General features: G+C 37.7%; 1 protein-coding gene across 7 annotated transcripts in view; it reads right to left on the bottom strand.

Moving 5' to 3' along the window:
* Nucleotides 1-13,557, bottom strand: part of rbms3 (RNA binding motif, single stranded interacting protein) — a 183,484-nt gene that overhangs the window by 67,903 nt on the left and 102,024 nt on the right. For all 7 annotated transcript variants that reach the window (XM_046846545.1, XM_046846546.1, XM_046846547.1 and 4 more), the window contains exon 4: nucleotides 12,961-13,052. In XM_046846545.1, coding sequence (XP_046702501.1) covers nucleotides 12,961-13,052 — 92 coding nt within the window. The remainder of the gene's footprint in view (nucleotides 1-12,960; nucleotides 13,053-13,557) is intronic.

Below are 13,557 nucleotides of genomic sequence, written 5' to 3'. Positions count from 1 at the left end.
ACAGAGCTCATCAAACAGGGTGGTTTAAATCTCAGTACTCAAGGACAAGAAAAAAAAGATTTGCTGGAATCAAAAGAAGCAAGAAACAGCCATGTCCAGGTAAGTCCATTGTCTTTAATTTTATTTTATGAACCATAAATTGTTATGTAATAGGCGGTCACAATGATGCGTTTCTTGAGCACTCGTTAAAGAACTGTCTGAATTCAGACACTTGTCTCTTTCACTGCCCCATATAGTGTATAGTGCTCTATATAGAAGAGTCTATATAGTTAACATTGAATGAATGGCTAAGGGAGCTTTTTCCAGCAGAGCAACTGTTTGCCCTACCTCATAACACACCAGCATATGGATGGTTTGATGAACACCTCATGAGTTGGATCAGGTGTGTTGGCAGTTTTAAAACATAAATCTCTGCAGGGCAAAGGGGCTCCAGGAGTAAAGTTGACCAGCTCATAGATGGGTGATAGAAACTTGGCAGGAGTGGGAAATGCAGGCTTTGCTGCCAACCACATCTAAGCAATGCTTATAGACATTTTTCATGCCATACAGACGTTCTGGCGGATTTGTTGGTACTTTTAGGATTGTCAGTTAATAGCCAAATACTCAACTAATGATGTAAAGGAAAAAAATCGACCTGAACACATTGCGTGTTTATGTTTATTAAAGTCACATGCGAGCTTCACTGGCATCCATGACTTATTGTATAATGAATTTCTGACTTATTAGTTTGAAATTAGTGCAACAAAATGTTGGTCTATTTTCAGACTGGTTAATGGTTTTTAACATTGCCACTGGGAATATGCACTTGTTTTAACTTATCTTTTATCTAAACACAGCGGTTGCTTTAGTGCTTAAGTCTATCCATCTCTCCCAACCCCTCATCTGTACACTGCTCAAACAGACCAAGTTCAAGAGCTTTAAATTAGCACCAGAGTCATTAAGCACTTCACAAACATTTCACTATAAACAAATTTAATGTCTTTTAGAGTGGGGATGTCCTTTCATTGCCCTTTCTTAGCAGTGAGTTAACAGTCTAAAAACTCTGCTTTCTTGCTAAAAAACCATTTCACACAGTTAATACTTATAGCTTGATTTTATATGAAGAGTCTCTCTGTCTCCCAGATGTTTACATCCTTAATAGGATTGCCAACAACCCACGCTAGCTGGCTGTTTGCACTAGGCTGGGAAAGTGTGACAAGACCTAGTGGGTATGCTGTGCTGTGGGTGAAATGGAGTATAGGGTTAGTATAGACACCCTGAAGTGTCTGAGCCATGGGAAAGCTCAAGGATGACAGGGCTGTTATGAGCTGAGACTTAAATATGAGACTGAGGGTGAAATGACATAGTGAAGATGACGAGATGAGTCACAGTGACTCTCTCACTATCTCTCGCTCTCATATTTGAAATGTGATATTCGTGATATTGGATTCTCCTGCTAACAGTTGGATGGAAATATATGGCAGTCTGCTCAGTGGTGCAGCGCCCTTGATTAAGTTCTAGGAAAAGGCTCAGATGATGACTCCCACACCTTTTCCTGCCTTGCCTCCCATGTCTGTTCATGCTACAGTAACTCTGTAGGCAACCTCCACCCCAGCATACAGTATATATACACACGGAGTAATACACATTCATCAACATCCACAACATTCTTCTTTACTCATCGGCTCTCAGGCACCCAGCGCCCCCACAGTTCCTGAGTGCGTCCACTAAAAGCCCTTCCTTCCCCACATAGCTGCTAATGGACAGCTAATGAGATTGGTGAGAGGCTGACAGAGGCTCGGAGATACTCCCATTCAAAGTACATCACCCATAATTCGATTGACGCTCTTCCTATTGTTTGGGAACCATTGGTTTTAGATCATACCCTCCCACATACGACACTCTTCCTAACCTCACACATCTTCAGAGCTCCATAAAATCCACCTTTTAGTCTGATGATAAATAAGCCATAGAACACCCTTGACCACTGCTTGGTTTTGCAAAGATTTCAATGTTACATGCCTGACTGGGTCAGTTTGTCAGAGCATAACAATAAGCCAAAATAAATTTAGTAAAATGACACTCAACAAATAACCAAGGACTCTAAAGTTCCCCCACGCAAACAGCAATAAACAATAGCAGATTTGAATTAAAAAACCACAGGAGAAACATGACAGCAATAGGTTTGCCGAGTTCCATTTCATATTGAATTCTGTCGCGGTGTGATTGGGGTTTTGCCGTGGCATCATGGGCCGAGGAAGCCGCATTATGTTATACAAACCATCAGAGAGAAGAGGAGAGAGAGGCCACCATTTTACACAACCGGAATGCGTCTGGTGCTTATTGCTTCCCGGACTCATTTCATTGTGTCGCAATAGATCTCCTTTATGTTTTCCTTGTCCTGTTTTCTGTTTTTTCCATTACTTCTCCCTGCTAGACAACTACAAAAGACAAGGCATCTGTTTTCAATCACCGTGAGCCCCCACCAAACCAAATGGCAACAACACACACACACACACACACACACACACACACACACACACACACACACACACACAGAACCCAGAGCAAGCCTAGGAAAAGGGGAAATACCCTTCACTGGATATTTAGGGAACAGGAATGTGATGTCAACGTGTGGAGAAGGTAATCACACTGTTACCTTTTGCACTTTTTTTTCATTCTCTCTCTCCTTCCCACCTCTTTGTGGGAAGAATAATTTAGCTGCAGCAGTGGTGGGATTGCAAAACGCCGCAATCTGGGTTTAGATTTCAGTGCTTTGCCGCTTTTACATGTGAATCACACCCAGTTCAAGGAAACACACTAGCTGGTTGGCTTGTGAACCTTGTGAGCATTGTTTGAGCATGACTAGTAATAAGAGCAGTCGCTGGTCCTGTGAGTGTTGTTGTGTCTTCTGGGTAATAGACTTTTAACCAAAGATCAAAGGTAATTCTGACTCAATAAGCATTGGAACGCCACTGTTTGTCTTTGGCTGGATGTTCCAGGCCTTCTGGCAGAAAGGCTTGCTTTCCCGAAACCTCTCAAGAGCCTCTGAACAAAAGAACGAGAGAGAGAGAGAGAGAGAGAGAGAGAGAGAGAGAGAGAGAGAGAGAGAGAGAGATGATCTTGGCTAAGCTCCTTCCTGTCCCTGTTACAAGGCTAAGCAATTTTTAGGATTTGTGTTTGCAGAATTGCAAAAGGCAGCAATTAATTTGTTCCATTCAGTGGCATGTGTGTTTTGTTACACATAATTTGTAGTTAAATACACGGCTTTCATAGCAGATGACTGGTGTACTGCATGCTCTGTGACAGCTATTCCTGAATTCATCTGTTCCTGATGAATGCACTATGAACTTTGACAGTTCCATGAATACTGAGAACTGATTAACCATGGAGTGACTTGCATTTAATAAGGTGTAGCCCCACAAAGTATATTATGAACTAATTCATAGTTAAAAAGATAAAAAAGTTGGGGTAGTAAAGTTTCCCAGCAAATAGCAATACTGTCTCAGAGCTCCATGGTGCTGGGATTGGATTAATGTCTATGTGTTTCACCATGTGGTTTACTTCTAGATTCTCCACACACATCCCAAAACCATGCCAGTAGGCATGAAATTAACCCTAAATGTGAATGGGTGAGTCGGTGAACTTATGCGTGCATAGTGCTTTGAAATAGACTAGCCTCCTCTCCAGGATGTATTCCTGTCTAACACTCAGTGTTCCTGGGACAAGTGTCAGATCCAGTATGCTCCTGACCATGATAAAATGCTTACTGAAGATAATTTAATTGATAAAAAAAAATGCATTCAATCTAATGTTACCATATACCCTATGACTGGATCAGACCTATGATTTAAAGACTGTTGTATTCTAATTACTTTTAATTAAAAGCAGGAAAACATTGTGTAATAACATAAATCAGTGTTTGTACACCAATTAACCAGATAAAATGACAGCCAGATAAATATTCTTTAAAATTCTATAGTTAGAATAAAAAATTGTAATGCTGCATAGTTCAAAAACCCATTCACATAATTCCTTATAAAGTTTTCTAAAGCATGGTACACCATAATGTTGTACAACAACCTAAAAAAAGAGACAAAACCAAAACCGCTGCTGTAAGCTTTTCTTTGTTTCTGGGCATCAACAACTAAAAGCAGGTACAAACTGAAGTTTGTGAGAATATTGAACATCCACTTATAGAATGGACTTGAGTAGTCATTAAAATGTCTTACATTACCATAAGTAATTTGCATAAAATCAAGAAATTCTCAATGAAACTGACTTCATGTTGTCATGTCACACAATGCCTCTGTAATGCTGCAGATGTTAATCCACACACAAGGTTACCTATGGTCTATATTCAGTCATTTTTTGATGAAGAAGCCAATGATTGTGCAACACCTTGTGATGCCTGCAAGAAACTGGGTTCACTGTGTTTCCTCTGAATTCATAGTTACTCTATCATCCACAACTCCGAAAGGTATGGTCTGAGGTTTTATGTGTGAATATACATGTGTATTTATTTATTTATTTATTAATAATTTGTGTTTGCTCCGTGTGTGTGTGTGTGTGTGTGTGTGTGTGCGTGCGTGCGCACGCGCGCATGTGTGTGTGTGTGTGTGTGTGTGTGTGTGTGTGTGTGTGCGCGTGTGTGTGTGTTTGTATGCATGTTTTGGCAGACTTGCCAATCACCCAGCAGCAGAAGTCTCTGCGACAGGTGCAGCTCTGACTCCCACAGCGTAATTCACTTCTGGGCTCATGGTATTAGAAGACACATGCACAGACACACAGACACACAGACACACACACACACACACACACACACACACACACACACACACACACACACACACACACACCTAGCCAGACTTTCACTCTTTCCCTCCTTACTGGCAGTGACCTTGGATTTGTTATTATAAATGCCTTTAACTGCAGTGACCTGCTTTCCCTTCATTTTCCTTTAGGTCAACTAAACCCTTAGCACTGAATGAAATCACAGCCCCATACACACACACACACACACACACACACACACACACACACACACACACACACACACACACAAACAGGAATTTAAAAAAAAAGGTAGCTTGCGGAGCTTTACTTACACATTAACATATATATAGTATAAGACACATACTATACACCACATTTATTTTTATTTTTATTACCCTTTTTTGGGACCCTTCTTTAAATGTATTATGTACACAATACAATATTGTAAACAGAAATTCTGAACAGGTCACACTGTAACAAGTCTTATGAAGGCTGGATTTCTGAAAGCTTTATCCAGATTCTCTTTTGCCAGTACAAAACCCAAACAATTACGGTTACTTGCGTTTTACCCACAAAAAAATCTCCATGCCTTATTAAATAAACAAAACTACCCCCACACACACACACACACACACGCACACCCCACACACCCTCCCACCCCCACCAGACTACACATGAAACCACAAAAACTTTGCCCTCTAAAAAAGCAGTTGCTCTAAATCTATAAAAAGACAAATTATGCAGATTTATAGTAACAACCTTTTTACTGAAAAAAAGAAGAATATTCTACTAACATATTTCTTCTGCATAAATATCTACTGGCTGAACAAGCTGCCCTTATAAGCGAGTTGCGGGTAAATGGCTTTACCTTTCTTCATTTGGCATTCCTTAAGGGAAGCAGTCTATTTCAAATAAATGCATAATAGCACAAAATTGCAGCAGTTCAATAATCATAGAATAGACAGAACGCGATTTTAACCCTCCTTTGTACTACGGTGTGCCGTGTACCTACAGCGAATGGTTGAGTGTGACACACAATTTGTGTATCCTAACAGACTTGAGCTCCTGAGAGGACCTGCTGAGGGTAGATAAGATGAGTGCACTAAAACATGCACTTAACGAAGGGTGCCATCGAAAAAAAAAATTGTGGCACACTGGGTATCTAAATGAATGGTACTTAATGGTAATAGTGGTAGGACATTGGTTGTAATAAATAATTCTCAGCATGAGGGGGATCAATGTAACACCGGAGGGCATCTCCTGCTCCAACAGTGATGAGGCATGTGGCTCGTGAGCCAGTGAAACTTCCACATGAAAGGCTACCTATAAAACCCGATGCAGCTAGAGCTTCAAATTGCAAGGCCACTTTATCCGCGGGCTTAGGAGATCGGCGTTGGAATGGATTCCTCTTTTAAAGAGCAATTCTTCACCCCCAATTGCCTCTTCTATAAGACTGTGACATGTGGAAAATGAACAAGCGTATTTTCCACACTCCTGTATCAGGCTGAGGGAATGGTTTTGTGCAGTGCGAACAAAAGGCATTATGGCGCACTAGCGTGTGCTGAAGTCAGCTGCACTAATTAACAGGCACGAAATGTGTTTCACAGTAAACACGCATATACATACACACACACACATATTCAGGCACACTTGCTTGGATTAACACACAGAAACACACAAATAAACACACATATGCACACACACACAGACTCTCTCTGAAACCACCCAGCAATTTCTGTGCCTGTGGGAAGAACTCATAATGAAAGGCGAAGATACAGCTCTACCTGTCAAATTATCTTTCTGTTGCTCAGAGGGGGGGAAGGATTGGTGGACACACTGGTGCAGAAACAGACAGAGACACACACACACACACACACACACACACACACACACACACACACACACACACACACACACACACACACACACACACACACACACACACACACACAGACACAGAGAGAGGAGTATAATCCTTCCACACCAAGTTAATTGGTATGACTGATGAGGACAAATTGAAGCAGGATAAGGAAGCCGCAGCAAAGCCATACAATAAAATAATGACTGCAGTACTAAAAAAAGGAACCCAGAGGACATTTCCATTTTAAATGTGTGCTTTACGTTTTTTTTCCTTCCGTAATAAAAAGAAATTTTAAATACTTTGCCTGTGTGCTGGAACATTTCCATCCACACAGTAATGTCGAATAATATTCAATGTTCATGGATAAAAATGTTAAGCTATCAAGGGCATCAAGCAAGACCTGACTATAAGCCCTCTGCGCTGAGTAAGCATAACCTTCCTCATCTCCATCTCCAGCATCCTTCTCTCACAGTGACAGGGTGTCTTCACTCTCCTCTGAGCTCTCACTCTCTGCTGTGCATGACAGATTGTTAGAGCATCTGACTGAGCGTATACACCTACATATAGGGTAGGTGTCCACACACACACACACACACACACACACACACACACACACACAGTGGACTGTTAGATATCAAAGTGTAGAGAGCAGGTGTTGGCCACTGAAAAGGCTTTTTTTTTTTTTAGTAAAGACAAAAGAAAGTCAAAACAGATGTGAGCCATTTTTCTGCTACTTCACATGTCCTCTTTATTCTTTCTCTCTCTCTCTCTCTCTCTCTCTCTCTCTCTCTCTCTTTCTCTCTGTATCTCTCTTTATCTCTTTTGCTCACTCTCTGCACTTTTATAAAAAAACTGAATGGTACATAGATTCTATAAAAGATAGAGAACACATTGGTTTAACAATCTCAGAACAAATCCCACTAGTGAGAAAAATGACATCGTACTCAATTTCCATTGACAAAGTGCAGATGCTGGAGAAAGCACCGGTGCCGCTTCGGAAAAACCGGAAACCCTTTTTTATATTTCCACCATTCTTATTGCTATGTATTTTATGTTTAATTAAATTTGTATTCATTTACCATTAATTATATTTATTTCTGATTTAAAAAAAGATCAACCATTCCTACTAAAATCCAGCACAAAAATATAGTCACACTTACATGAATACATAGATGAACGAAAAGATGAGAGATATTTGTGTGTAGCTCCTAAGTATATCATTAATCCTTGTATTATCAATAGAAATATTTTTGAATAGCAGTTGAATTTAAGAAACACAAACTGCTAAATTTGCAGTTGCAACACAGTATTCAATTTTGTTGATTTTCATTTTCAAAACCCACACTCACATTCAGTTGAATACAGCCTTATTTAAATGCCAGGAAACAAGGAAAATATGTGCTGTCATGGTGGTAGTGTAAAAGAGTGTTAAAAAAACATGTTCTGGCAATTCTATTAACAGTAAAGTTCTGTAATTAGTTAATTCAATGATTAAAGCAATGCAATATAAAGGGGTTAGAGGTTGTGGTTCAGTGGGTAGGGGTTTGAGTTACACTCCAAAGGACTGCATGTTCAAACTTCAGTACCTTAAGACTACTATTATTGGGTCAGTATAAAGCTTTTAGATCAGTTATATGCTTTATCTATGCATCAGACGCTGTTCTTAGCTATATGATAAAGTGTAATTTTTTACACTGTACAGTATTGCAAACTTTACTGTAAATATTTACAACTTTTTATTTTTTCATTTATTTTTAATTTTATTTATCTTAGACAGCTCTCTATTTTTTTGTGCTAGAATCAGATTTTGCAAACAAAAATTATAGAATGGTTCCAAATTGAGCAGAAATGGCATTGGAAGGGTTAATGTGGACACATGTCTGTACACACACACACACACACACACACACACACACAGAGACACACGACATGCAATAAATCCTAAGGCGCCTCCCAGGGGAAGCAGACTGTCTTTCTTGCTCTCTCTCTATATGAGGTTAAAGTTTGTTAAGTTTTATTACAAATTTTATGGCATTGCAATTCTGTAATGTTAAGACTTCCATGACAAATGAAATTCCTTCTCTTCCATAACCGAGCTAAGTAAAGCAACCTGGTCCCAAACTCCAGGAAACGACAATGTTATCTGTTAGTTCAGTGCAAACGGATGTGCGTTAACTCACTTTGTGGAAACACTAAAGCAGTACAATACTGACAGAAAGAGAAATGACTACAAAGCAAGTCGGTGAGGTCTTACCAGCTGGTATTTCATGTACCTACCACACTCTTAATGCATTTCAAATGAAATACAAAAAAAAAAAAATCTTGGGCTGTAGTAGAAAAAATTCATCCCAATTTTTTTCACAATGTAAAATAATAAGAAAAAACCTTATAAAACTGAAGGCTGCACTTTCTAATGTCTTACTTCAGCCTTCTCTCAATCTTCCCCATTTTACACTACAACAGCAATGTCACACTCCACACAGATTTCCATTAATTCCTTTAATAGACCATGTAATCTTCCTGAATAATGTTGAATGCTTGAATTCTACACTGGTTCGTACAGTTGTGTTGGAATTGCATTTTGCATCATTGCATTGCGGAATTGACAGCAGATTAATCGTGCATCACTATAGATAAAATGTTACAATTAAATAAAACTAATAATATATGTATTTTATAGGTGTATATTTTATTATTGTATAATTATAGGTACATATATATGTATATGTAGATCTGCCATTAAGCGAACCTCAGGGGCCAGATTTCTTGCCTATTTCCATTTTTGCCAGTGAGCTTTGCACATCAGATTCACTTCACACAGTTCTAAATTGTAGCTGAATTCAGACATCAGAAACCTGAAACTCAAAATCGCTATAATCAGAGCTGCCTTTATTAATAATCCCACTCTAACGTCGGTGTGCAGGTGGGAGACGACAGGTGTGACAAATTTTACAATCAAGATCTTTGGAACCAGATCGGTTGCCCAACATCACATTAAACACCAATGTGCCTGAATATGGACATTAAAGTAAAAAAAAGCATTAAAACTGACCAATTTCTAAAATATAATCATACAACAGGCTAAGGTTTAACCAGTAGATTTAACTGGTTTCTTTAAAATATTCCACAAACAGTGATTGTGAATATGTGATTAGCCTGAATAAACCAAGTTACACAATCTCCTTTAAAGCGATGGGGTTGGGGGTTTGTTGTTAACCCCAATGTACTTTCCTACTATTATTTTTGCAGTTATATATTATTTGGATTCGATTATTAAAAGTCAGTCTTCTGTGTTAAACACATGCTCAAAGAGAACAGTTCTTTAAATTGTGCAAATGTGCTATGTTTGGCATTTTTTAATGAAAGAGGTTTTTTTATTTAAGTTTAATGAAGGTGGTGTGTTATTGCATCATTGGTTTATAGACCTCATGTGTCCTGTGGGTGGCTTGTTGAATTTTGTTGCCACATGATACATTTTTTTTCCAGCTAGTTGTGTGAGTTCTATACTATAGTATGGTTAGATATTTCTTCACTTGGTCTTCAGGGGATTTGGGTCAGCGAAAAACAGACTGTTTTTTTTCTCTTCGTAGCTCACAACAAAACACCAGTGCAGCAGTCAGCACTCCTTCACCCCTCCCCATAGTCGTCAAAAAAAGAAAAAGACACCGTACAGTAATTTACTGTAAATGCCCAGCCTGACCACCTTTACTTAATGTGTATTCTGTTCAATGAGGCATGCAGCTGTCTAGGAAGCAACAAGGCCTCTTGTTACCTTTGGGAAGCTAACACAGCAATCAAAAGAGTGCACCTTGTAATTCAATGTAATAAGCTAAAGGGGGAATAGTACTGTGATTACCAATCAGAAAGAAAAAAAGAGGGATAAAGAAAAAAAGAGAGAGATGGGGTAGGGCTTTCTTATTCTCTCTGCCTTAGGCATCAACAGTTCTGTCACAGTGAAGGGACATGAACTGATTGTGTAAGTTATCCAATCCCACAGTGTCCTTACACTTGAGTATTAGATGAATTTTGTGATAATTAATTTTTATCTGTTGAATTCTGGGATGCCTGCAATATGTTTGTATGACTTATCATTTCCTCTACGCAATAGTTCCACTGAGAAATTAACAGAAAACAAACTGGTTCTCTTTAATGCTCATAATACTTCAGGCTATTTTATCTCTTATAATATTGCACTTTAATTCATTCTATATTCGCTTGCTAATATGGGTTATGGTAAATGATTTCATTTTTATGAAGTCTGTATTTATAATTCATTAGAGCTCTTGCATATAATTCTTTTGTACTTGGGCAGAAATGCCATGTAAGCATTTTCCTACACTCTAATATGTATCTCCTCGTTAATCTCCAACTATAATTACAACCTCGGTGACATGGTGTAACATTAGTGTCATTTCTCTCCATAAGTCATACTGCATTGTGGCTATGACTGATAATGACATTGTATAACATTTTATTAAGAATAATAAGAAAAATGAACAGTTTTAATTGCCGCCATAGAACACTTCAAGTGAATGACATGAGTTATTTGAGATAAACTGTGAAGTTGTGTAATGTATTTGTTGTTGCTGTATTAATTAAAAGTGGAAAGTTTTTAGTCTGAAGGAATTACATGTTAAATAAATGAAGACGGATTTAGCCAGAATATAAAAACCCCTAAATCCAAACTTCGAATGAAGCAGAAAAAGAATTGGTGGTTGTGCTTTGTATTGGTAAGAATAAAAAAAAATTCTTATTACAGAGACACATCAGTTTTTGTCAATCTGTTAAATTACAAATAAATCAGATATGATGTCATATTTATGTAGAAAGAGAAAAAGAGAAAAGAGAGAGAGAGAGAGAGAGAGAGAGAGAGAGAGAGAGAGAGAGAGAGTAGAATAAAATATGTTCATAATTGATGTGTACGTAATAATTTGTGAAGATGAGATACATGAAATGTGTTAAAAAAAAGATCCAGTGAACAGTTGTGCTTTAATTGAATGCATGGAGCATTGAAACAAGAGATCTGTCTTAATGAAAAGAGCTTCAGCAGGACTTAGCAAGAGACTGTTTCATTGTGCTTGCATTTAATTTAATGAGCCTTAAGCCAGACCATTTAACTGATTTAATTGCTGTTCTTTTATTGTTCTAAAGATACATTTAGAAATCTACAAATGTAATTATGTCATATCTTCAGAAACCTTGGTTGTATTCGACACTGTTTATTGCACATACCTTTTACAGTGGTTTATGTTATGAGTAGGAGCGGTTGGGGACAACGCATCCATACATTTTTACATATTAAACTACAAATTGTCACACATTTTCATTTGACTTATCAAAGTATTATTGCTATTACTGCTACTACTGCTCCTACGAGGGCTACTAGTACTACTGATAGTAGGTAAATAAGTATATTTGGAAAGCAGGAAGAGGAAACAGACACAAAAGATATACTAATATGAATGGGATTTCATTTTAAAGACTGTAACAGTGGGATCAGATCTACTACTAGAAGTACTAAATAATAATAATAATAATAATAATAATAATAATAATAATAATAATAAATACTGACAGAAGCTAGAGAAAATTGCTCTCTCTGTTTATATATATTTTTTATTTCTATCTCTGATCTGTGTGTGTGTTTGGATGTCTTTTTGTTTTTTTTTTTTTTTTGCATGATTTGTAACTATAAGGCACATGATAAGCCAGAGGGATATTTTCTCTGGCCCTTAAAATGAAGAGCAATATTCTTCTACACAAATAGAAACTGCGTTCCATGTGTCAGGGGAGAAAAAAAAAAAAAAGAATGTGATCCAAAAATTATTTTTGTCAGTCATAAATCACAGGCACATAATGCACTATTGTACTTTATCCCTGCTGCTCTTCTTCTCTTCAGTGTGAATTACATCCAGAATTGCACCACTTATATCCCACAATGCAGAAATCTTACTTTACAAATCTACACACATTTCCATTCCAAATACAATTCAACCTGAAATGTTCACACATTTTTGTAGGTTTTGATTATTTGTATGTTTATTGTGTTCTAAGCTCTTAAAGATAAATGTAAGATAATGCTGAGATTTGGTTTCTTTGGGTTTTGAAAAGCTCTGGCATCAGACCTTCATGCAGTTTTTAATACAGAATTACTTGATGTATGGTTCATTGTATTTTATTTGTGGGGCTCTAAATGACCATAAACGGAAACTGAATCAGTATGTATACATCAACTTTAAATCAAGTGTGGTCATAATCTGTGATATTTTACTGTGGCTTCATTGTTATTAGCAGCATGATTATGAGCATGAGCAGGTTTTGTGTAGCTGCATGGGTCTTCTTACCTTGGCCATCTGCGCCTGCACTCCATTAGCCTTCAGCGAGGCCACGGCTTTCTGCGCTGCAGCAGGACTGTCAAAATCCACGAAACCATAACCTACACATACACACACAACATGGTACAAAAAATAGAAAAAAATTAATATTAGAGCATAACACTGTATTAACAGTGAAAAACACTTACAGATGATTAACAAATATATATTCTGTTACAGATAATGAATCAGTAATAAGATTGTGTGATATTTCTCATATTATATATACTTTTACCTCAGTGCTGTAAATTACTAAGATTGTTTAATATAATTAATAATTTGAACAATAACAATAGAATTTAAAGTTATCTTAGCTTAAGTCAGACCGAAAATGCTATGACCTTCTCTCTGTCCATCTCTATGTCCCTATCTTTCTGTCCTTCTCTCACTCTTTCTCTTCATCATTGTATTCACATGGGCATTTGTGTGTGTCTGGAATATTGTACCATTTTTTATGTAGACAAAGGAGTAAAACAACTGCTAACATTAGCATAGCTCTTTTGTGTGTGCATTCAAGTGTGTGCTGGTTTGGGAATATTTGTGGGGTCAGAAACAGAGCACTTTTTT

Source organism: Silurus meridionalis, chromosome 4, assembly GCF_014805685.1.
Source record: "Silurus meridionalis isolate SWU-2019-XX chromosome 4, ASM1480568v1, whole genome shotgun sequence".
NCBI classification, from domain to species: domain Eukaryota; kingdom Metazoa; phylum Chordata; class Actinopteri; order Siluriformes; family Siluridae; genus Silurus; species Silurus meridionalis.
Note: the sequence above shows the minus strand (reverse complement) of the source record. Positions and strands in the feature narration are given on the sequence as shown.